Here is a 24,747-nt window from a genome sequence, read left to right as displayed (position 1 = left end):
GAAATGTGGACTCATGTAAATGATAAACTCAGAAAATGATAAACACAGGGGAACTGATTTACTACTTCCTCAGGCCCCAGTTCCTATTTCTAGTTCCTGAAAGTTAGATATTAACATTTAAAATAGAGTAAATTCTTGACGGGCAGGTATTTTGTTTTGTTCACTAAATCCATCCCCAGTGCCTAAAAGAGCTAAAGCAGATAGTCAATACCTGTGTATTGAATTGATGAATTCCTACAAGTGATGTCAAAGGACATTCTATTTCTTTGTTATCTCCCCCACAAGGTTATATACTGAGATTTGCTGCTGGCATTCCATAAATACTCACAGAATAACTACAAGAGGTTCCCTTTAAGAGCACTAATAATTCTTCAAGTTTCTACTCATAAAGCTTTACTTTTCTCCTTTCCATTGACTGAGTCTTGGGAAATGTTTATTGTGAGACCAATTATTGTTGCAAAGTCATAAAAATAATATCTGGAATGTGATAAATATCTGGAACATATCATCATTTTGAAAGTGTAACTGGTGATGCTTTAAAATCATAAACAATATCCTCACCCCACTCAGAATGGGAAATTTCAAGAAGGGGTCAGGAACTAATGGTTATTTGGCAGAACAAGTATGACAACTTCTTTCCTCTGTTCTTGCCAATCTGTCTTGCTATGGTTCTTCTTTTAAAATAACATTTTTCCTAGGTGCCTGGGTGGCTCCGTTGGCTAAGCAACTGCCTTCAGCTCAGGTCATGATCTTGAAGTCCGAGGTTTGAGTCCCACATCAGGCTTCCCGCTCAGCGTGGGGAGTCTGCTTCTCCCTCTGATCCTCTTCCCTCTGGTGCTCTCCCTCTCTCTCTCTGAAAAAAAAAAAAATAAATAAAATTTTTCCGTTTTTATATTACATATCAATTTTAGAAAAATTGGGAAACATATAAAAGTAGACAGAAGTTAAAAATCATTTCTAACCCCACCAATTAAAATAAACCTCAGCTAATGTTTGGGTACTTTATACATTATGCATATTATATTTTGAGCGTTAGTAACCTGCTTCATTCTCTTAACTTATAATATACACATCTGCCTTGCTGAAGTAGCCTTTTAAAACATGGTTGTCATAACATTTCCATTTATTCTTATTGGCATTTAAACGGCTACCTATCTTTCACTATTACAAATATCACTGTGGGTGATCTTTAAATATGATTGTGTGTTAACTCTAATTACTTCCCCAGTGTTAAAATGCTTTAAGCCCCTATTTACACACACACATTGCCAAATTGCATTCCTGAGACTACAAATTTATACTCCCACAAACTATTTACAAAGGTATTTGCCTTATAAATTCACAGTCAACACTGGGTTGGCTTCCTTCCTTTCCTCCTTTCCATTTCTTCCTTCTTCCTTCCTTTTTTTTCTGTCCTTAGTTTTTTCTTATCTGCCAATTTGATGGCTTCACGATGGCAACTGTTAATCTTGTCTACATTTACTAAATTGATCTTTTTATATATTCCATAGCTATTTAAAAATTTTTGTGGGCTTTACTAAGATGCTTAAAGAATTTTAAAATCTATTTTTAAGTTTTTGTACTTTATTCAACTTTCCCTATGTGCTGAAAATATTTTGAAATTTATTTTATACATATACTACATCTTATATATACTATTTACATATGTTATATGTGTATGTTATTATAAAATTCAGTGTTCAAATTTTTATTTTGTGATTTTTTTCATTTTTATAGTAAATTCTGAAAATTTATCCTGAAATCATACAAATATTCATCCATATTTTGTTCTTGCTGCTTTATGTTTAAAATTTACATGGAATGTATTTATCATTTTGGAATTTACTATGTTGTATGCTGTGCTGCAAGGCTTTAACTTTTACTTCAAAATAAATAACCAATTGCTTCAGTATAATTTTCAAATCATATTTCCTTTATCCATTGAATTGAGGCATCCTCTTTATCACATAGTAAATTCACATTTCTGTCAAGTTCTACTTCTTGGGTGCTTACTCTGCTCCATAAATCAGTCCGTATATTTCTGCACCAACACCACCTTGTTTGTACCAGTAGTATTTTATGATCATCATCATATTAGAATCTATTTATCTTTCCAGAAATTTGTCATAATTAAAAGGTTTGGAGTCTGCCTTCAAACAGGTTGTGTTGGTTTCAAAAAATCCTTTGATATCCCTCCCTTTACAGGATCAAGCCTGATCCCCTTCCCTTTAAGTGTGGGCTATACTTAGTTAACTTATTTCTAGCAAATAGTACGTGGCAGAACTGATACTTATGACTTCTCAGACTGGGTCATAAAAATTACTGTGGCTGCAGCCTCTCCCTTATTACTCTGGGAGAAGCTGTCATGTTCTGAGAACAGCCAAGAAGCTCCATGGAGAGCTCCATGTGGAGAGAAACTGAGGAGTCTTGCCAACAGCCATGTGAGTAAACCATCTTAGGCACACACCTGCCTTCAGATGACAGAGCCCTAGCTGACGTTTTTGACTGCACTTCCTGAAACACTATGAGCCAGAACCAGCCTGCTGAGCTGCTCCTCCTAGAATCCTGACCCTCCAAAGCTTTGTAAGATGAGAAGTGATTTTAGTTTTCCGCTGCTACGTTTTAAAGGAATTTTTTGTGCAGCAATAGATAACATAGCCCCCCATTATTGGAATGAACTGACGAGGTGCATTTTAGGGGGGATCTGCATGCACATGGCCTACGTTCCACCACGGAAATCAGGGCATTTCCTTACCAAAGATTTTATAAGCTCCAAAACTGCAAAAATTTCCCAGATGTCCTTTGATTCTGTGCCAACCTCACACACCATCATATAAACCCAGGTAGTGGTGGTGGTGATGGTGACTTTTTAAAGAGAGAAAAATACCTACCTTGTAAGATTTGACTTTTATTTCAAGAGATTTCTTGGCCTCTCTTAACCAAAAAGCCTTGTCTCCTAACCCTTAGCCCCAATTTTCCAAAACGACCACAATGACATATCCCTTCCCACATGCTCTCCTCTCACTGTGACACTGACACTCTTTCCATCCAGAGGTGAGGTCCATCTTTCTTGCCCTTGAATCTAGCAGACTAGCAGAAGTGATACTATGTCACTTTCGAGACTAGGTCATGACAGGGGATATGCTTCCAACTGGCCCTTACAGAACACTTGTTCTTGGAACCCAGGCACCAGGCGGTGAAGGAAGTAAGAAACCACATAGAAAGTCCACATGTTAAGCACTGAAAACCCCTCTGAGGTCTCAGCTGACAGCACCAACTGCCAGGTAGTAAGTGAAACTTCAGATGGTTCCAACAACCAACCATTGAGTCATTCCCAGCTGCAAGCAGTACCAAGTGATGCCACCTGGAGCAGAGATGAGCTGCTCCCCTTGTGTCCTGATCAAACTGAGATTCATTGGCAAAATAAATCATTATTGTTGTTTTAACCTCTGAATTCAGATGGTCCGTTATGTGTATCGAATAACTACAACATTCCAAGTTAACCATCAAAGTCCAAAATATCACGTTTTACATTATACATTTCCTATCTCGCTAATGGGGGGGGGGGGGGGAGAATACCAGAATCCAAGCATCTCTTCAATCAAAAGTGTCCTGACGGGGACGCCTGGGTGGCTCAGTGGGTTGAGCCGCTGCCTTCGGCTCGGGTCGTGATCTCAGGATCCTTGGATCGAGTCCCGCATGGGGCTCTCTGCTCAGCAGGGAGCCGGCTTCCCTCTCTCTCTTCTCTCTCTGCTTGCCTCTGTCTACTGTGATCTCTCTCTGTCAAATAAATAAATAAAATCTTTAAAAAAAAAAAAAAAAGTGTCCTGACTTAAGTTGTTAGCTAATGGGTGAGGGAAACAAGTGTGCCTGAATTCTTAAACATCACTGTATATTTTACATCAGGCTTCTGTGTATGTAATAGAATGCCTCCAGACTGTTAATGGTGTTCATGGAACTTTGACTCATTTTCACACTTCGTTGAACAAAACTTTTTCTTTTGCAAGGTTTGCCCAAAGGAAGAGATAGAGCCAAGTTCCCTCCAGTATAGCAGTCTCCACAGAGAGCCTGAAATCTCTCTTTCCCCAACTGTCTCAGGAAAAGGCCAGAAACTAGAAGCTTACCTGCCTCCTCTCATTTAGACATGGGGAAATACAGAAGACCAGCTAATACCAGAAACAGATTACCACTGAGCCCATGGCAAAGGGAACACCAAGGTGTTGGACGGGGAGTTAAGCTTTTCAGCTTTCACAGGATTTCCTCCCTTACTCCCTACTCTTCAGCTACCCTGCCCCCCATTTCCTTAGCACCAGCTGTTGCCAGTAAAATGGGCAAGGATATATTCTGAATGGGATGCTGCCACCTGACCCCGTTCAGTGATTCTATGGGAACTGTTAAGAAACCAAGGCAAAGAATCAAAAAATTGAAATCTTGCCATTTGCAAGGATGTGAATGGAACTAGAGGGTATTATGCTAAGCGAAATAAGTCAATCAGAGAAAGACAATTATCAAGTAATCTCTCTGTTATGAGGAATTTGAGAGGCAGGGCGGGGGTTGTGGGGGTTAGGGAGGGAGAAAATGAAACAAGATGGGACCGGGAAAGCAAACCATAAGAGACTCTTAATCTCAGGAAACATACTGAGGGTTGCTGGGGGGTGTAGGGGAGGGAGAGAGTGGCTGTATTATGGACATTGGGGAGGGTATGTGCTATGGTGAGTGCTGTGAAATGTGTAAGCCTGATGATTCACAGACCTGTACCCCTGAAACAAGTAATACATTATAGGTTAACTAAAAATAATAAATAAATAAATAAATAAATAAATGAAATAGTCTCACAAGAAAATGGATTGTTTTACCTCAATTTTTAAAAAATAATCTGTAGAGCCTATAAATACCACAAGGGATTATTTGTAGCTTCTGGAGAAAGGACAGACAGCGCTAAAGAAAACTCAGTGGCTTTATCTAACCGATGTCCTCTCCCATCTATCAAAGCCTCTTCTACCTACCTGACATGCAAGAGACTTTTCTTTCACCCACTCAAGGGACACTCTCCAGAGACATCATACCTTATCTCTAAAGAATCACTTGTCAAAAAAAAACTTGTATCCTCCCCAACTTAATAAAGGATTACATTACACAACTTTTTAAAAAAATGCATTATTCTCTTTAGGGAACTCTCAATCTCCTTCATGAACAGGTATTAGGTGAGGAAAAAAAGGATAATTTTGTTAATCCAATGACACCTTGACTTCTGCTTAATTACTGCTTCTTCTTTCTTTCTTTCCCAAGTTCACCCATTTCACTTATATTCAGCTTTCCTATTTTCCTTTATAAACTTCTTTAGCTATATCCTGAATCTCTTGATATCTTTTATCACTCAGTTCTAAGTAGTTTCTGCTTGCCATTGTATTTTCTTAAGTAGTCCATGAATTAGAGATGTGTTTCTTTTTAACATCTGATTTTTAACACAGTGATGAGAAAACATAGTTTGTAAACATTTTCCATAAAGAGCCAGTGAGTAACTATTTTAGCCTTTGCTTGCAGAATGGTCTCCAGTCTAAGTACTCATCTCTGCCTTCCTTGCCCTAAAGCAAAGACAATTTATAAATAAATGAGAGTGACTGTATTCCAACAAAGCTTTACTTAAAAAGGCAGGCAACTTGTCTGATTCAGCCAAGAGTCATAGTTTCCAACCTCTGGTCTATAGCACCCATGCTTTGGTCATTGTTAAGACTTGCTGTTCCCTAATACTGTTTTGTAATGTTCAGTGCATGCCTGAAACCCAACAATCACCTTATTCTCCGGCTGCTACTCTTCTTCAAGGTTCAGGCCTGGCCCACGCAAGCACTTGCTTTTGTTAAAGGATCATAGTGCTTCAGATACTAGGTTTTGGAATGAGAGAGTCCCCAGCTGGCAGCATTGCCACTTGCCATTGGGTGGTTTGGGGCAAATTACTTAACATCTCTAATCCTTTGGTTCCTCACGCACAAAAGAGAGAAAATAATAGTACCTACCTCGTGGGGTTGGCATAAGGAAGGATATAATGAGATAATCCATATACAGCACCTAGCAGAGTGCCAGGTGAGACCTCAATCGTCATTATACCATTGAACCACTACTGTGAGACAGGTACCATTAAACCCATTTCACAAAGAAATTAAGGCTCAGAGATGTTTTGGTAACTTGCCCAAATCTGATGGCCAGTGACAAAGCACCGATTCCCACCCAGAACTTCTATTTCCAAATCCAGAGTGTCCAGACTTGGGATCTGATTACCATGTGAGGAATTTGCTGTATGCCATTCCTAGGCCAGGCTGCATTTTCAGACACGCAGAGAAAGGAATTGTGAAATGCACAGGAATAAATTATTCGCGGTTGAAGTTTAGTCCTTAGGGGAAAAGAGAGAGTTCCATGAGCTCTAAGGGGCCGAAAGGGCCCGGGCGGTGCCTGCATGGATGACGAACCACCAGAACCCAGACAAACTCTTTCCTGGGCTCGGTCCGCTCTGGAGGCGGTGTCCCCCAACGGCGCAGCCGGGGTGGAGCTCGGCGGCCTCATTGACCTTGCTGCCCACGGCCGCGCTGCCCTTTCTGGCTCCCCCGCGCCACGTGCCCGGAGCGCCTGGCGCCTAAAATTATCACCCCGGTTGAGCCTCCCGGAACGAGCCTCCGCTTTTTAAAAACCGGGCGCCGTCATCACCTCGAGACACATAAATCACAGCCCCGACCTGCTGTGGACTCAGCGGGTGGCGTGCCGCTCACAGCGGCGACGAATTCAGCCCCTTTCGAGGACCTGCACCTGTCGGGTTTTGCCCCCTCCACTCCGCGCACAGGGTGTCTCGCCAGGACCACCGAGCCCCCCGAAGACCGCGCTGGTCGCTGGAAAAACAGCCCAGGAACCTCCATTTCTCCGAGCCCAGGATCGGCCTGGGAGTCTCTAAAGCCATACCCTATGACAATCACAGGGGTTTTCTCCGCCCCGTCGGTGACGGAAAACTCGTGACTCCAACCTGAGCGCTGGGCGGACGCAGAGAAGCCGGGGGCGGAGCTGCGAGTCGGGCTCGCGAGGAAGCCCCCGACGGGCGGCGCGTGCGCAGTCTCTCTCCACGGGACCTCCTTCCCGCCGCTGAGACTAGGAAGCGGGACGCCAAATCTGTCCCCGCGCAGCCGCCGCGCCGGGCGCCGAGCGGGACGGCCGCCCTCCCCGAGGCGCGCCTGTGCACGTTCCCACGCACGCTCCGGCGTACGGCGGCGGCCAGGGGTCGCGAGCCGGTAGAGGACCCGCGCGCGGAGGAGCCGGGGAGTCAGCGCTTCTTCCCTCCCTCCCCCATTCCCCTCCCCGCTCCCTCCCCCCTCCCCAAGAATGTTCCGCTACGAGGTGAGCTCTTGCGACCGGAAGTGACCCCTCCCTCCCTCCCGCGCCCCCTTTCCTCTCTCACCCCCGGCGCGTCGGTTCCGCGCCCCTGGGGGAGGAGGGAGGGGGCTGGCGGCGGGACCCAGGGGACCGAGTAGAACGCGTGGGGCCTGGGGTCGCGGGTTTAATCCGAGGGCGCTGAGCCGGCTCCAGGGGGCGGGACAGTCCTATCAGTAGCCGCTGGGGAGAGTTGGCCTCTGTTTTGGGGTGGGGAGGGCCCGTTAAGTGCTGTAACCAGGCCATCCCTCACCCGCACCCCGGCGGGAGCCGCGGAGGGGAGAGCGTTGCACCCATCCGCTGGCTCTTCTTGAGGGAGAGTCTCCCGGGAAAGCCTAGAGACGCGTTTCCCGCCCTGGACCCGGAACCACCTCCCCCCCAATTACACACACACCCGTGCGCACGGGCACCCAGCGGGTCTGCGGGGCCTGGACTTGCCCTTCACTGGGGCCCGAGACGGTTTATCAAAGAGGGCTCCGAGTTGGGAGGGGGCGTGTCCCGTAGAAGTTCCGGGCGAGGGGAACGAGACCTGTGTTTGGTGACCATCCCGGGAATGTAGCAATAGTCGAGAGTCCTGCCCCTGCCACTAACTCGCTGTATGACCTTGAGCTACTCCTAGTCTCTGGACAGAAAGTTTCTAGACTTGTAGACTGAAAGGGCTGCTCTGGGTGATCCCGAAGAGTCTTTCTAATTTAAAAAAACAGTGATTTGGTTAAGTTGATCTTGGCGATTTGGAGGGGAGCGCCGCTGGAAGTTGCCTCTGCTGTGGAGGCTGTTGCATGCCTGCTTTGTGGAAGTTTGGAGGGGTTTAAGACGGGTAGAATGGCCTTTTGGCCTAACCTTGCCTTTGGGAAAGCTTAAGGAGGTTGCCTGGCAAGGTGTATCACAGACCTGCTATTGATGTGTGGTATTGTGACTCTGAGTCTTTGAAAATTGGGGCCACAGGTAGTTGATACTTGATAGGAATGGTTCAAGACCAAACTGACTTGATGTAAACGTGGAGAGAGAGGATGAGATGCGGTAGGCAGTTTCCAAAAGAAGAGAACTTGGAAAATAAATCAGTTGAAAACTGAAAGGGGGGGTGGTGGTATTTAAAATAGAACTGACCTAAATTGTTGTGGTGATAACTAGCATTGTTTAGCAAATCTACAGTCTTTGCTTCATTTAATCCTTACAGCTCTCTAAGGTATTGTCCCTTTGTTGCCACTCTGAGCAAATGCAGAGCTGGAGACACACTAGGTACTTAGACGTGTTTAATGAGTTAACCAGAATATGACTTAGCCACGTTTGCACCACTTGTAAGAAGGGAGCCACAACTTGAACTCACCATATCATAGCTTTTCCCGAGTTCACTTAATTGGGTTTGAGATTTTAGCTTTCTGTTTCATCACCAGATGAAAACAGAAGGGGGGAAATGAAGAGAAAACTTTAAGAGGACATAATAAAATAGTTGAAATTTTGACCTGAAAATGAGGAACATGATACTTTTGTTGAAAGATATACATAAAACTCAAAGTAATGATGAAGTGTGCATTTTGAGTTGTCATTACTATTCTAACCAGTGATATCAAGAAAGTTGGGGGCCTAATTTCTTGGTTGCATAAAGAAATACTGTTATTAGATTCTTGATAGAGAAATGAAGTGTTTCGGGAAAGAGAAACTGAAAGAAGATACTGCCATTTTTCAATGTCAGGGAAATTGGAGGTAGAAAAAATGATGTGTTTACAAGAGATCATAAGCTATTCTGATGATTAGGAAGACAAAATAAACATTTTTTTTAAAGACTATTTATTTGAGAGAGAGAGAGAATGAGAGAGAAAGAGAGCATGAGAGGGAAGAGGTAGAGGAAGCAGCACACTCCTTGCCAAGGAGGGAGCCGGATGTGGGACTCTATCTGGGGACTCCAGGATCGTGACCTGAGCCTAAGGCAGTCACTTAACCAACTGAGCCACTCAGGAGCCCCAAAATGGACATTTTTTAAATGAAGGTGTGAATTTCATGAATAGCTAATCTCTTTTCTCTTTTTTTAGTCTTTAGAGGATTGTCCTCTGGATGAAGATGAAGATGCATTTCAGGGCTTGGGAGAAGAAGATGAAGAGATTGATCAATTCAACGATGATACATTTGGGTCAGGTGCTGTTGGTAAGTGACATCTTTCTCTTTTAATGTCATCTAGGTCTCTTGTTCTTCCAGTGTTCTCTTTTGTAAGTCTTAGTAGGAGTAACTGCATTCACAAATTTAGCAAAATATTCTATTCTTGGTCTCAGAATAGTTCAGTCTTCACTGGAAGCATCTACCTCAATCCCCTGGGCCCCTTTTTTGCCTCATTTATATATAAAACCAGATGCTTTCTGAGCCCTGTCCCTTCTGGCTATAATATCTATAGCTCTAGGTTGATGCTCTAAGGTATGCTAGTCGTTAGACAAGTAGACATTGTATAAAGATTTAAAATAATCCTAGAAGAAGGAAATTTTTATTTATGGAACATACAAGTTTTGGAAAATTAGTAGACTAAAAGAAAACTTGGCCTTGGGTGTGTATGTTTTAAAACTCAGGTAACCATTGGTATATTGCATGACCCCGCTATTGCCTTACATAGTATCTTCAATAAAATAAAAAACACTTTATTCTAAGAATTGTGGTGATAGGAAGTCTTCATAAGTTAGAAAAGTGCTTGCACAGATGAAAGTTTCCCATCCCTAGATATAGATAAATATTTTAGGAGTTAGAAAGGGTAAACAATTAAAGAGTCAGGCTAAACTTAACATGGCTCAGAGTTATAGTAATCTAAAATGGGAAACTTAGGCAACAGATTTATATGATAAAGTTTAAGAGTTAGAGATCCTTCAGCAAATATACTAATAAAATGTATTTTAAAAAAAAGAGGTAAGAGTTAATGCAAATATTTTTGCTTTAACCATTGGTGTAGAAAAGTAGCAATAAGAATGTTTCTGTTGGGATGTGTAAATCTGTGTGATTTCTTTGAAATCAGCATTTCTGTCTATGCAACAAATATTCAAAGTTAAGTAGCAAGAGGAAATTTCACAATAGTGACTGATCTTAAGATGTTTAATATCAAAAACAAAAGGTTTTAAAGGTGTGAAAGTGGCTACTCGTTTTGCAATGATGTGACCCACTTGAATTTATTAAAACTTAGACCAAGTTGAATTAACTGGGAAAAATGAGAACACATAGTATTTTTAGTCAAAGTTTACAAAATTCGGTAGAGATTAAAACTGCCACTCTCAGGAGCAGCAGGAGAACCACTTAAGGTAGAAGTGAGACTGATTACAGAAGGAAACCAAAGACCTTTTGGATCATAGCCATAGTTTAGGAGATGAGATCCTACAAGAGGATGACATGATCTAAGATGCTGTTCTCTCTCCATGGAGATCACTGGGGAAGAGATGTTGACTAGAATTGCAAATGCGAGGAACTGACATGAATTGCAAATTGTATTTGGAAGTTAGTTTAGTAATAACCTGTAGGCTATAATAGAGGTTACAGACATTGTGTGCATGTTTCTAGGACTTCTTTTCTCTTAAAGTATTGTACTGAATATTATTATTTTTTTAAGCAAATTCCTCAGGTTTAAATAAAGTTGGTGGGATTGATTTATAGATACTATATTAAAATGAGACAGCATACTAAAATGTCCTCAGTTTTGAACCTGGACAGAAGAGTAATTGGTTCATCTCTTCTCATTGACTTCCAGCGTGCTATGGACAATCTTTTTCTGCTTCTGTGTTCCTCACAAGTTAGGGAAAATATTGCCTTAAAAGGACATTAGAGTGTACAGAGCTGTATATGATATGATGGGAAAAAAGAAAAGTGCACACATGTTGAAAAAGCCACTAGGGTTATACTTTAAAAGAACAGGTAGCAAAAAGTAAAGGCAGTGAAATAGCATATGGTTAGCCAACTTTGTACCCTTGGGCACAAGTGATTAAGAAAGACTTTTCTTGGTCAGCAAAGTTTGTAATGGGGAAAAGATGTCCAAATATGAATCTTTATAATATACACTAATTATAAAGTTAAAATCTTAGGGAGAGAGAGAGAGCACATGTGTGCATATGAGTTGGGGGGAAGGTGCAGAGGGAGAGAGAATCTTAAGTAGTCTCGGTGCTCAACAGGGACGCCAGTACAGGGCTCGATCTCAGGACCTGAGCCGAAATCAAGAGCTGGATACTTAACTGACTGAGCCACCCACATGTCCCTCAAGTTAAAATCTTAATTCTTCAGGGGGCACTGGGGTGGCCCAGTTGGTTGAGTGTCTGACTTTGGCGCAGGTTGTGATCTCAGGGTTCTGGGACCAAGACCCGTGGCTGGCTCCTTGCTCAGTGGAGAGTCTGCTTGGTCTGCGTGTCCTCTACCCCCAAACTCCCCTCACCCCCGACACTCATGCTCTCGCATGCTTGTGCATGCTCCCTCTCAAATAAAATCTTTTTTTTTTTTTTTAACTTACATCTCCATAATATCTTGACACAACTATTGTACAAATTTATTTATTTATTTATTAAAGATTTTATTTATTTATTTGACACAGAGAGAGAAATCACAAGTAGGCAGAGAGGCAGGCAGAGATAGAGGGGGAAGCAGGCTCCCTGCCAAGCAGAGAGCCCGATGTGGGACTCGATCCCAGGACCCTGAGACCATGACCTGAGCCAAAGGCAGAGGCTTAACCCACTGAGCCACCCAGGTGCCCCCAGATTTATTTATTAAAAAAATTGCCAAGTTAGCCTGTGATTTGTTTAATGCACCGTACAGGTAGATACATAGCTGGTGTGAAGAATTTAAATCAGGAGGTAAAATGTCAGACCTTGGACATATGTTATGGTTTGATAGTTTTTTTTTGTTTTTTGTTTTTTTTTTTAAAGATTTTATTTATTTATTTGTCAGAGAGAGAGAGGGAGAGAGAGCAAGCACAGGCAGACAGAATGGCAGGCAGAGGCAGAGGGAGAAGCAGGCTCCCTGATGAGCAAGGAGCCCGATGTGGGACTCGATCCCAGGACGCTGGGATCATGACCCGAGCCGAAGGCAGCTGCCCAACCAACTGAGCCACCCAGGCGTCCCTGGTTTGATAGTTTTTAACTCACAGAGTGAGTGTCTTGAATGATACTTGTTAGTAGTTATTTTAAGTCACTGGCTACTAATGCTCTGATGTCATCTTTCCTTAAGAAACTAGTCCTTGTCTTCTGCATGGAAAAATGTTTACATCATCTTTAGAGCAGTAAATAGCCACAGTAATCTCAGCTCATTCTCTAAAAATAAAAGTTCACACTTGCAGAGTGCTTATTATCTGCGAGGCACCATTATGAATGTTTTATATTTATTATTAATCCTCACAAGAACCCTGTGAGGTAGGTACTGTTATTATCCTCATTTTAACAAATGAGATAGAAGACTATGAGAGAGGCGAAGTAACTATAAATGCAATCAGGGTAAACTACCAGTTATGTTTAAACAGTCCTTGGGGAATCTCTGGAATCTCCTGCCTCTGCTTGGAAGAGCCCCCCATTGTTTCCATTTCCCTTCTATTGATAGCTGCTATAATCTTTAGGGACTTAGGTTGTCTTAAAATTAAATCACCTGTACTGCCTTTTCATGTGGTATTTATTCAGAATTATTCCTGAGATAGACGGGGGGGGGGGGGGGGGGGGGGGGGGGGGTGTTGCTAGTTGCTAGCTGTGGGTGGATTCAGTAACCAGTCACATCAGGGTAGAGATTAATTAGTTGAAGGAAAACAAAAACTTCTTTTTCTTCATTTTTCTGGTATACCTTTGCCTACCCTTTATTATTTTGACCATTGTGGATCAGGGTCAAGCTTTGTTATATCTGAGTAACTTTATTTTTAGATCATTTGAAAAAGATATGAGCGAAGTATCCTCTAATAGTAGGGGCTTGTGATCTCTTGATACTGCTTCACATGAGTTTTCACAAGAGCAAGGAAAACCTAAAATGATAATGATGGGATTCTGTGGCTTAGATCCCTTTGCTTACATCGTTCAGATGGTAATAGTTAATTCACAACAGAGCCCTTCTTGCAGAATAGGGCTATTTAACAAGTGTTTTTTTTAAATTAAGGACAAACTGTTCATCTTTGGTAGGCTCTGACAAACTTAGTAAGCATGAGTATGGGAGGTGGTGAATGAAAACAACACAAGTTTAAGAATCCTTCTGCATTAGAGCAATCCACTAACAAATTAACTCTTTTTTTTTTAAGATTTTATTTTATTTATTTGACAGAGAGATCACAAGTAGGCAGAGAGGCAGGCAGAGAGAGAGAAGGAAGCAGGCTCACTGCCAAGCAGAGAGCCCGATGCGGGACTCGATCCCAGGACCCTGAGATCATGACCCCAGCCGAAGGCAGAGGCTTTAACCCACTGAGCCACCCAGGCACCCACAAATTAACTTCTTAAATTGGGGAAATAAATGTTTTAAAAAATCCCCTCATTCAGGATTATAGAGTCCCCATTTTTTGGCATCACTGAATTAGTAAAATTACAAAAAACAATCTGTCCTTTAAAACGTACTCAGCTTACTCTTCCTTAGCAAAGATGACACAAATATTAATGTCAACATTGATTTTTTTAAAATTTACATTTAATTAGCCAACATAGAGTACATCATTAGTTTTTGATGTAATGGTTAGTGATTCATTAGTTGCATGTAATACCCAGTACAATTGATTTTTAATAACACTAATCTTTAAGAATATTTTTCCAGATAACTGATAATTTAAATTAATGTTGTAGTTTTCTTCTAAAGTGACTTTTTTCTTTACCGCAAGTGATACATTGAAATATACCACAGTACCCAAAGACTAGACAGTGATTCGGATCATACCAAATTATACATCTGGAAGTCTCCCTTCCCTTGTGTTTTGGATCACCAGTTTTATGTGATACATTGTTATGAAATAAAAATCATGAATTTTAAAAGGGACTTAAGCTACTTAATAAATATTTGCATAAGATGTTAAGATATATTACAGTATTAATCACTACATTGAAAATTTGCAAATAATCCAAGTTTCCATCAGTAAGGGATAAGTTAAATTAGTATATCAATAGAACAGAATCTTATACAGCATTAAAAAGAATGAGGTAGTGTAATCAGTAGTTACATGCAAGTGTATATACATGAAAAGTGTCCAAGATGTATTGCTTAAATAAAAAGAAACAAGTTGAACTTTATAGTTTGCATTTTGAAAAACTTAACATACCTGTAGAATTCTGGGGAACTTTCTAAGTTATATATTTGTGTGATGTTTAAATTTTTAATTAATAGGATTTTCTTTGTAAGCAGGAAAAAAGTTAATATTAACAAGTTGTACATGAGCCTCTCAGAAAATTGTCAATAAGTCTAAAGAATCTCTCTCTTTTTTTTAAGTGGCTACCATTTATTATAACCTTGTTGTATACCAGACATCTTTCTCTTTTCTTGTTATGGTGCCTCCAGTTCTTCATTCCTCTTTTTTTTTAATGAGGTACATAGAAAAATTATGTGAGAAGGATTGCCATTGAGGACACTTGCAGAAAGAATTCTGTGTTTTTATGTTAGTTATAAAGAGAATTATCAGGGCAGCTGGGTGGCGCAGTCGGTTAAGGGTCTGCCTTCGGCTCAGGTCATGATCCTGGGGTCCAAACCATCCAGTCCTGCCTTGGGCTTCTTGGTCAGTGGGAAGTCTGCTTCTCCCTCTGCCTCAGCCCCTGCTTATGCGTGCTGCTTGAGCACTTGCTGTCTCTCTTGACAAATAAATAAAATCTTTAAAAAGAGAGAGAAGAATGATCTGTTACCGTTTTCTGTTGAATTTTATAGGGCGTAAAGAACGAACTAAGAATAAAATATATACAGATACATTAGGTTTTTGTGGAGTTTGAAAGTCTTGCATGTTTAGATGAGATGAAGGTAGCATTAAAATGAAAAGAGTGAGTGGGCGCCTGGGTGGCTCAGTGGGTTAAGCCGCTGCCTTCGGCTCGGGTCATGATCTCAGGGTCCTGGGATCAAGTCCCGCATCGGGCTCTCTGCTCAGCGGGGAGCCTGCTTCCCTCTCTCTCTCTGCCTGCCTCTCTGTCTACTTGTGATCTCTCTCTGTCAAATAAATAAATAAAACCTTAAAAAAAAAATGAAAAGAGTGAGGAAAAGGTATCTGAATTTGAATGCCAGAAGGGGAAAAACATTGAGTCGAACTTGTGCAGTGGCAGCAGAGTGGAGGAATGAGATGGAGGAGCACTGGAATGACAGAGTGATGGAAATAAGGTCTAGTTCTAGAGAAGCTGACAGAGGGTTGTGAAGATTTTTACCTATGCTGTAGCAGGACTCCAAAATAATGCTGCGTCGGCATACAGAATGAGAAAACAAGCTAGTGCTAGAGCTATAGACCGTATAGGAGTGTGCAGGAATAGCGAGGGCATTGTCAATGTGGAAAGGGACTGGACCCAGCTGTGGGTCGCCACCACCTTTGCCCTGGTGTTGCTGCCGTAGCCACCCGGCAGGCCTCCATGCCTCCGGTGTTTTTTCTCCTTTTCCTGCCCACCCCTCACATCCCGAATCTGTTCTCAGTACAGCAGCCAGACTGTTTCAGAAAGGCCACATCAAAACCTCCAGTGGCCCCCCATGTCAATCAGAGTGACTCAAAAGTCCCAGAAGGAGCTCCCTCCTACTAGCTACTTGGCCTCACTCTTTTTTCCTGCTCTTCCTCTTTGATCGTTCCAATCCAGACACAGTCCTAGTTGACTCTCAAAATCATCCCTTGTCTTTAAGTCCCTTCTACAGACTGGCCCTCTATGTGGAGCACTCTTCTCCCAGATAATCTACATGGCTAGCTATCTTACCCTTGAATCTTTGCTCAGATGTCACACTCGCAATGAGGTGTACCGCTCTGTCCCATTTAAAGTTTTCAACCTGCTTTTCCTCCATATACCTATGTAGTATTTCATCTCATACAGTATCTAAGTTACTTATTTGTTATGTTTTTTATCTATTATCTGTCTCTTCCCTGCTTGAAGGAAAGTTGCAGGAGACCAGGGATCTTTTTGTCTTTTGTACACTGATCTATCCCATGTGCCTAAAACATTAACACATAATAGGTGCTCAACAAATATTAATTGAATGAAATGAGTAGATTTGAGAGCTCGCAAAGAAGATGTCAGGTATAATCTAAAAGAACATGTATGCTAACGCAGTGGGTTTTAACTTCCCTTTTTTGCCTGATATGTCATAGAATCTCAAAACTAGGGATGCCTGGTGGCTCATCAGTTAAGTGTCTGCCTTTGGCTCAAGTCATGGTCCCAGGGCCCTGGGATCAGAGTCTCTCCTTGCTCAGTGGGGAGTCTGCTTCTCCCTCTGCCTGCCACTCCCCCTGCTTGTGCACTCGCACGTGCATGGTCTCTCTGATAAAAAAAATACAGATCTTACCAAAAAAAAAAAAAAAAAAATCTCAAAACCAGTGAATTGTTGTGTACATACCTATCACCGGCTTAGAAACTGTTTTCAGAATACAGTTTGAATGCCATTGGTAATGAATTAAGCTGTCCCTCTAAGTGCTTGAATTATATTCCTGGTAGGATGTTATCTGTCCTTAATAGTGAAAAGCCCACTTTCCTATGACCCTTCGTTTAAATCTTACTTTGTTTCTCTCAAGTGGAAATGTACTGTCTTCTGAAGTTAGAATTGTTCATTTGGTTAACAGAAGAATTTCATCCAACCTTTAGTCTCAGTATAAACTATGTTTCTTGTGATTTTCTTATAGATGATGATTGGCAGGAAGCGCATGAGCGCCTGGCTGAATTGGAAGAGAAGCTGCCGGCGGCAGTTAATGAACAAACAGGCAACGGAGAACGGGATGAGATGGACTTGCTGGGTGACCATGAGGAGAATCTGGCAGAAAGGCTCAGTAAGATGGTGATTGAAAATGAGCTAGAAGATCCAGCTATCATGAGGGCAGTGCAGACCAGGCCAGTTCTGCAAGTGAGTAAGTTACTCTGATCTGAGAACTATAGCCGACTAGTAATTAAGGTGCCGTTTTGTTTCATCTGCTACCCTGAGAAACTTGCATATACCATAGAAAATTGTTGATATAATTCCTGATCGGAGCAGGTGAAGGGGGAAGTCAGGTGTCGTCTGGAGCGCTGTAATTTCGTCTTCTCAAGCAGTTGAGACTCTCTCAGAGCCTTGTTCACCAAAAGCAGTTAGAGCATCCCGAAACCTCTCACTACTCCAGACTTTGTGATTGTGTTTCCTTTTTTGTAGCCCCAACCAGGAAGTCTGAATTCCAGCATCTGGGATGGGTCTGAAGTTCTGAGGCGAATCCGAGGGCCACTGCTTGCTCAGGTATGAAACATTTTCTCCTTATACAAATTCCTAGTATCCGAAGACTCCCGTCTTGACCCTTTCCTTACTGAAGCAATGTGTTGATATATATCATTTGCTGTTATTATGTTGATTACTTAACCTCCTCATAGCTGTACCTGTTGATTGTACATTTATTTACTCAGCCTTCATGCAGTGCTCATTTGTGCTTTATTTTGAAAGGTTGAAAGGGAGCCATTAGAATTTGAATTTGTTAGCATATAATTCAAATTGCTTAAGTCATTTCTAGGCAGAACCATAGGAATGAAGAACAGGTCAGTGTCTACCAATGGTTGTCTGCTAAGGGACACTACAGCAGGAGTTTGGGGAGTGACAGAACTGCTCTGTTCTTGATCGTGGCAGTAGATCCATGATATGTATTTATCAAAATTCAGAGGGCACCAAAGAGAGGGAATGTTAACTGGATATGAAATAAAATTTTAAAATTTCTTAAGATGCTTTTGGCATCTGTGCAGATTATTAAACATTTGTTATGGACTAATTTTCTTTTCTTTTTTTTTTTTTTAATGATTTTGTCAATTAGGAAATGCCCACAGTATCTGTATTAGAATATGCCCTGCCTCAGAGGCCCCCGCAGGGTCCAGAAGACGATCGAGACCTTTCTGAGCGCGCATTACCACGGCGGTCAACGTCACCTATCATTGGGAGTCCTCCTGTTAGAGCCGTCCCCATAGGCACCCCACCTAAGCAGATGGCTGTACCCAGCTTCAACCAACAGGTACCTCTCATTAACAGGCACTCAGCCCAGGATATTGGGAATCTGGGCAAAATTATTTGGGAAGTTGGCGATGCTGGGAGGAGGGTGGAAGTTTTGGGTAGGTGTTAGATTAGAAAGAGAGATAGCCAATTAGAGGAGAAATTAGTACAAATAAGAGACACATTCCCTAATGCCCTTTTCTGGTGCTGCTCCTGTTGCTGCTGCCTTTTAATTGGGGGAGAAAAAGGGTAGTTAACCACATTTAGTGTATATATCCTTTTCAGTGTTTTGCTGGCTGCCCTCAGCATTGGCAGAGAGGTAACTGAAAGCTGGGGGGAGTGGGAACACACAGCATTGTCCACATCCCTTTTTACCTTTAAGATATCCCTGCTTTCCCTAGAGCCTGTGCAGTCCTGTTCCATAGACTTTCCTCCACCTGAAACCAGCAGCTGAAAAGGAAGGCCAATTTGGAAGGTATGGGGGGAGGGTGGTGTTGGTATGGCCCTAGTTAGGTTCAGTGTTCTATAAAACGGTGGAGTCCCAATGTATCACAAAAGAGCTGAGCATGGCGGCCATATCACAGGGGCTTCAGAATAGGACTTAGTTAATCCTCCAGCTTTCTTATCATTCCTTCTCCCTCGCTGCTACCAAAATAATATCCTCTTGCAGAGAATTGCAAGTCAGAATATCTGTTGGTACCTCCCTCAGATAGCATGGAAGGGTGGGGATAACTGGAGAATTAGCTAAATCTTCCTCAGTTACAAGTGGCACATTGCTTGGTGTTTACGAGAGGAAGTGACCAAAGGTTCTTACATGAACCCATAGCCGTAGCAATTTGCTTAGAAGTAGGGCTTTGCATTGAGTTCTGTGTCTCTACCAGTACTCGAGGGGAGGGAGAGTAGGTGGAGGAAAAACTGACTTCATTGAGTGTAGTTGTGTATATGTTTGTCCTGATAGATCCTGTGTCCGAAGCCTGTCCATGTCCGGCCCCCGATGCCACCACGTTACCCTGCTCCCTATGGTGAGAGGATGTCTCCAAACCAGCTCTGCAGTGTCCCGGTATGTGCCTTCACGTCCTGATGAAAACGTGCAGCATATGGTTTCTGATCACCATTAGTATATAGAGGTCTCCTAAATTAGGTGCGCTTGTTATAGTCTCCATACTTGAATTTCTGGATGTTATGGTCCCCAGGTCAGAAGACATGGTTCATCATGTTCAGTTGTTTCATACCTGAGCTTTTTTTTTTTTTTTTTTAATCTTTAAGAATTCACACCCTGGGGGCGCCTGGGTGGCTCAGTGGGTTAAAGCCTCTGCCTTCGGCTTGGGTCATGATCCCGGGGTCCTGGGATCGAGCCCCGCGTCGGGCTCTCTGCTTGGCGGGGAGCCTGCTTCCCTTCCTCCCTCTCTTCCTACTTGTGACCTCTGTCTGTGAAATGAACAAATAGGACCTTTAAAAAAAAAAATTCACACCCTGCATGGTCATCTGGTTTCCTGCTATTTCAGTCCCTCATCCTACTGCCTCCTTCTTCAGGTTACATGATCATAGTGCTTCCTGATGTCTAGCATTGCTCTCTTTCATATTCCTTCCATAGACAGCTTTTTTTTTTTTTAAGATTTTATTTATTTATTTGACAGAGATCACAAGTAGGCAGAGAGGCAGGCAGAGAGAGAGGAAGGGAAGCAGGCTTCCTGCTGAGCAGAGATCATGACCCGAGCAGAAGGCAGAGGCTTTAACCCACTGAGCCACCCAGGCGCCCCATAGACAGCTTTTTTATATCCAAGTTTATTCTGCATTCCTACTAAATTCCTTTGTATCGATTTACAAATGTCACAGAATATGTATAATTTTTTGTCAAATTTTTTTTTTTTCCTAGAACTCTTCCCTGCTTGGTCACCCTTTCCCTCCTAGTGTTCCTCCTGTTCTCAGCCCCCTCCAGAGAGCACAGCTTCTTGGAGGAGCACAGGTAAGCCTGTGATGAGCCCGACCCATGAAGAGCTCTCTTGCTTTCCTAACATTCATAGGTAATACCTCTCTTTGCTGTTAATCAGTCTCTACTGCCTCTTATTTTATTCCTTCACTTTTTTAAAAGTTATTGGTGGAAACAGTATTCACTTTTCTGTGGATAAAAGCAAGAGGCTTGCTGATTCACTAAATCTGAGATCTTGTCCCTCTTTCTAGCTACCGCCTGGACGGATGTCTCCCAGCCAGTTTGCACGGGTCCCTGGATTTGTGGGTAGTCCGCTTGCTGCCATGAATCCCAAGTTGCTGCAAGGGCGAGTAGGGCAGGTGCTTCCCCCAGCACCTGGCTTCCGTGCCTTCTTTAGTGCTGCACCCCCTGCCGCTCCGCCGCCTCCACAGCAGCACTCCCCCGGCCCAGGGCCTCACCTGCAAAACCTAAGGTGTGCAAACTAATGCCACTCTACCCATCAGTCGCCCAAGGCTCTTTATCAGTGAGGCTTCCATGTCTGCAAGGGATGTGTTTTGAGATGTTATTGGATTGTCTTCTTGTCAGACACAAAAGTGTTTGACGGTCTCCAGGCATTCTTATGAATTAACATTTCCCTAAAGTCACGTGCTTCCTGTGTAATTTGCATATTGCTAATCACCCCTTTATTTCTTCTAACCTTTCTTAGGTCTCACTTTATATCCATTTTATAAACATCCACGTGCACAAAGTGCTTATTATGTAACAAGAATTACCAAATGCTAAAAGCCAGAGATGTAGATGCTGAGAAGTCAGCTCATCTCGGTGCTAGCCAAGTTGCTCACTTCTAATCTGGTTTTATAATAGGGGTTTAAGTTTCTGCTTTTTTTTTTTTTTTTAATTTTTATTAATTTTATTTTTTATAAACATATAATATATTTTTATCCCCAGGGGTACAGGTCTGTGAATCACCAGGTTTACACACTTCACAGCACTCACCATAGCACATACCCTCCCCAGTGTCCATAATCCCACCCCCCTAAGTTTCTGCTTCTAGTGAGATTGTATTTTATTACATGTCATATAGTATCAGGATTCCTCAGAGAAACAGAACCAGTGAAGTATTTGTATATATACACACGTACATATGTATATATGCACATACATTTTTCTTTATATAATGAAAAGATTTACTTTAAGAAATGGCTAAGGAAATCCATAAAGCAGGCCAGGAAAGTGGAAGTTCAGATGAGAGTTGAACTTGCATTCTTGAGTCTGAAATTTGTAGGTTAGGCTAGCAGGTTGGAAGTGCAGGCAGCACTTCTGTGTTTCAGGCTTGAGGCAGAATTGCTTTGTGTCTGGAAATAGCAGGTTTTTGCTCTTAGTGCCTTCAACTGGTTGGGCGAGGCCCACCCACATTTTCAAAAGTCCTCTTTTTCCTTATTTCTTAATAACAATATTATTGTTAGACTGGTGTTTGACCAAACAACTGGGCACCATAGCCTATGGCCAAGTTGACATAAAGTGACTATCACACATAGATTTTCAGTGTGATTCCCAAATAGTTGAAACTAAACACATTAAATCTTTTGAGACTTCTGTTTACAGTTAGGAGGAAGAAGAAAATAGTTACACTGCTTCCCTGCGAATTCACTCAAATTTTATGGTCCTCTTCTTAGAAGTTGAGAATTAGTCTTTGTAGAAGACATTTAAAAGTACTACAGCCTTTTCCTTCTGAAAGATCTGAGGATAGACTTGAATATTCCCGTGAGGTTAGCCTGTGTTGACAACATTCTCTAAAACTTCAGATCACAGAACAACAGAATTAAAAACCTTTCCCTTTTTTTTTCTTAGATCTCAGGCCCCAGTGTTTAGACCAGACACGACTCACCTCCATCCGCAGCACCGTCGGCTCTTGCATCAGAGACAGCAGCAGAACAGAAGGTAAGGACTCATCCTGCTCCTTGGTGGTTTCTTAACTCAGTTTTTCCTTTTTTACAGTATAACAAGGTGCTACTTACTTAGTTTACTTTTTAAGTAAATTTAATTTGTACGAAGTTTATTTTACTGGTAAAGAAGATCATATGTGCTGTCATTTTATGCTTTTGATACGCTAGCTTTATTTATTTCTTTGTTTTTCATTTTTGGTGCGGGGAGAAGTGAATCTTAAGCAGGCTCCACAGCCAGGACAGAGCCCCACAAAGAGCTTGATCTCACAACTCTGAGATCTTGACATGAGCCAAAATCGAGAGTCAGACGCTTAAACAGTTGAGCCACCCAAGTACCTTGATACATTGGGTTTAAATGACAAGATTTTTTATCAACTAATTTCTAAGATTCTACAAATCTGTTTATCGTACATCAGAAATATAATATAGATCTGATTTTTTAAGTCGTTTTTATACTCTCAACTACCTTTGTTTATCCCCTCAGCTCAGAAGTGACTTTGAAATATAATGGCTAGGCTTGTATTTTTGTCTTACGTAAAGCCAGCAGTCACTCTGTTTTTGCCTGTAATCTAGTCTTTAACAGATATAAATATGTACTTATGTGTGCAGCCGTGGCTGCATATCGGGCACTGTGGTAGGGTTGGGGGACTGAAAGAAGAACGAGGTATGTCAAAGTCCTGCCTTCATGGGGTTGACGCTCTATAATCGTTCATAAACCAAAAGGAGAAAAATAAACATAACTTTGAGGTTTCTTTAACCTTTAGTTTTATGGTTCTATGTGTGTAATTCCTTCTCACTTTCAGAGAAGCTCTGGAATATTTTTTGCAGGGGAAGAACAACATAGGCTCTTAAAATAAGACACAAAAAGTGCTAACCATAAAGGAAAAGATTAATACATTTGACTATGTTAAGATATGAAACTTCTAGTGCCGGAAGTTAACAGTATGGTTTTATATATTTGAGAATTTCTGAAGAGAAGGGTTCTCATTTATATAAAGTGTTATTACCACCAAAAAAAAAAAAACAAAAACAAAAAAACAATGGGAGATACAGAAATTCTGGTGGGCGTTGAATATATCTATTATCTTATGTGTGGTGATGGTAAGGCAAGTGTTTGCATGTCCAGACTTTAAAAATTGTACACATTAAATGTGCACAGTTCTTTGTATGTCAGTTACACCTCAGTAAAGCTGATATGACTTTGCTCATATGTGGAATTTAAGAAGCAAAACAAAAGAACAAAGGAAAAAAGAGACAAAAACTCTTAACTATAGAGAACAAACACATGGTGACCAGAGAGCAGGGAGGGTGGGGGATGGGTGAAATAGATGATGGGAATTAAGAATACAATTATCGTGATAGGCACCAAGTAACATTTAAAACCATTGAACCATTATATTGTACACCTTAAACTCAGAGGGAAAAAAAAAAGATTTCAAGCTTGCTTATAATCAGGAAAACACAGATTAAAATTAGATAGCTATTTTACATCATCAGACAAGTAAAATTTGAAATGTCTCAACACTCATTATTGGCAAGAATATTGGTTAGTCTCAGCCTCTTGTAAGGGAATTTGGCAGTAAAAATAATAAGGTTGAAAACGTGGATACACCACATGCTAGCGGTTCTTTTTGGTATATACTTGGCTATGCTGTCAACACAGATAAATGTGAGGAGAGTAACATTGAATAAGAAGCAAGGGGCAGGGGCGCCTGGGTGGCTCAGTGGGTTAAGCCGCTGCCTTCGGCTCAGGTCATGATCCCAGGTCCTGGGTTCGAGCCCCACATCGGGCTTTCTGCTCAGCGGGGAGCCTGCTTCCTCCTCTCTCTCTGCCTGCCTCTCTGCTTACTTGTGATTTCTCTCTGTCAAATAAATAAATAAAATCTTTAAAAAAAAAAAAAAAAAAGAAGCAAGGGGCAGACTTAACATGTCCAGTAGCATTTATGTAAAAGTTAAAGGCACACAGAATAATACCATATAATATTTAAAGACGGATATGTGAGTCATGAGTCTTAAAAACATTGCAGGGAGGGGTGCCTGAGTGGCTCAGACAGTTAAGCATCTGACTCTTGGTTTTGGCTCAGGTCATGGTCCCCAGTTGTGAGATCGAGCCCCACATCAGTATCCATATTCAGTGTGGAGACTGCTTGAGTTTCTTTCTCTCTCTCTCTCTCCTTCCCTCCACCCTCCCTCCTACATGCACATGGGCACAGAATGTCTCTCTTTCTCTCAAATAAATAAAATCTTTTTAGAAAAAAAAAGAACATTTCAGGGGGAGTGCATACAAAGTCAGGATAATGGTTCCTCTGGGAAGGAAGGGAGGCGGGAACCCAGGATCCAGACAGGGCGCAAAAGGGCCTTAACTAAATACAACAGTATGTGGCTTTAATA

General features: G+C 41.9%; 1 protein-coding gene across 2 annotated transcripts in view; it reads left to right on the top strand.

Moving 5' to 3' along the window:
• The first annotated feature begins 7,214 nt into the window (after positions 1 to 7,214).
• PATL1 (PAT1 homolog 1, processing body mRNA decay factor) overlaps positions 7,215 to 24,747 on the top strand; it is a 31,309-nt gene continuing 13,776 nt past the window's right edge. Inside the window, exons 1-9 of one of the 2 annotated variants that reach the window (XM_047691698.1) lie at positions 7,215 to 7,377; positions 9,441 to 9,552; positions 17,165 to 17,382; positions 17,665 to 17,745; positions 18,308 to 18,502; positions 19,439 to 19,540; positions 20,357 to 20,446; positions 20,662 to 20,882; positions 22,262 to 22,351. In XM_047691698.1, the coding sequence (XP_047547654.1) occupies positions 7,363 to 7,377; positions 9,441 to 9,552; positions 17,165 to 17,382; positions 17,665 to 17,745; positions 18,308 to 18,502; positions 19,439 to 19,540; positions 20,357 to 20,446; positions 20,662 to 20,882; positions 22,262 to 22,351 (1,124 nt within the window). In that variant the 5' untranslated portion in view covers positions 7,215 to 7,362. Of the gene's footprint in view, positions 7,378 to 7,536; positions 8,650 to 9,440; positions 9,553 to 17,164; positions 17,383 to 17,664; positions 17,746 to 18,307; positions 18,503 to 19,438; positions 19,541 to 20,356; positions 20,447 to 20,661; positions 20,883 to 22,261; positions 22,352 to 24,747 lie in introns of those variants that run through there. The other variant, XM_047691699.1, reaches the window with a different exon arrangement.

This window comes from Lutra lutra, chromosome 10, assembly GCF_902655055.1.
Source record: "Lutra lutra chromosome 10, mLutLut1.2, whole genome shotgun sequence".
NCBI lineage: Eukaryota > Metazoa > Chordata > Mammalia > Carnivora > Mustelidae > Lutra > Lutra lutra.
Note: the sequence above shows the minus strand (reverse complement) of the source record. Positions and strands in the feature narration are given on the sequence as shown.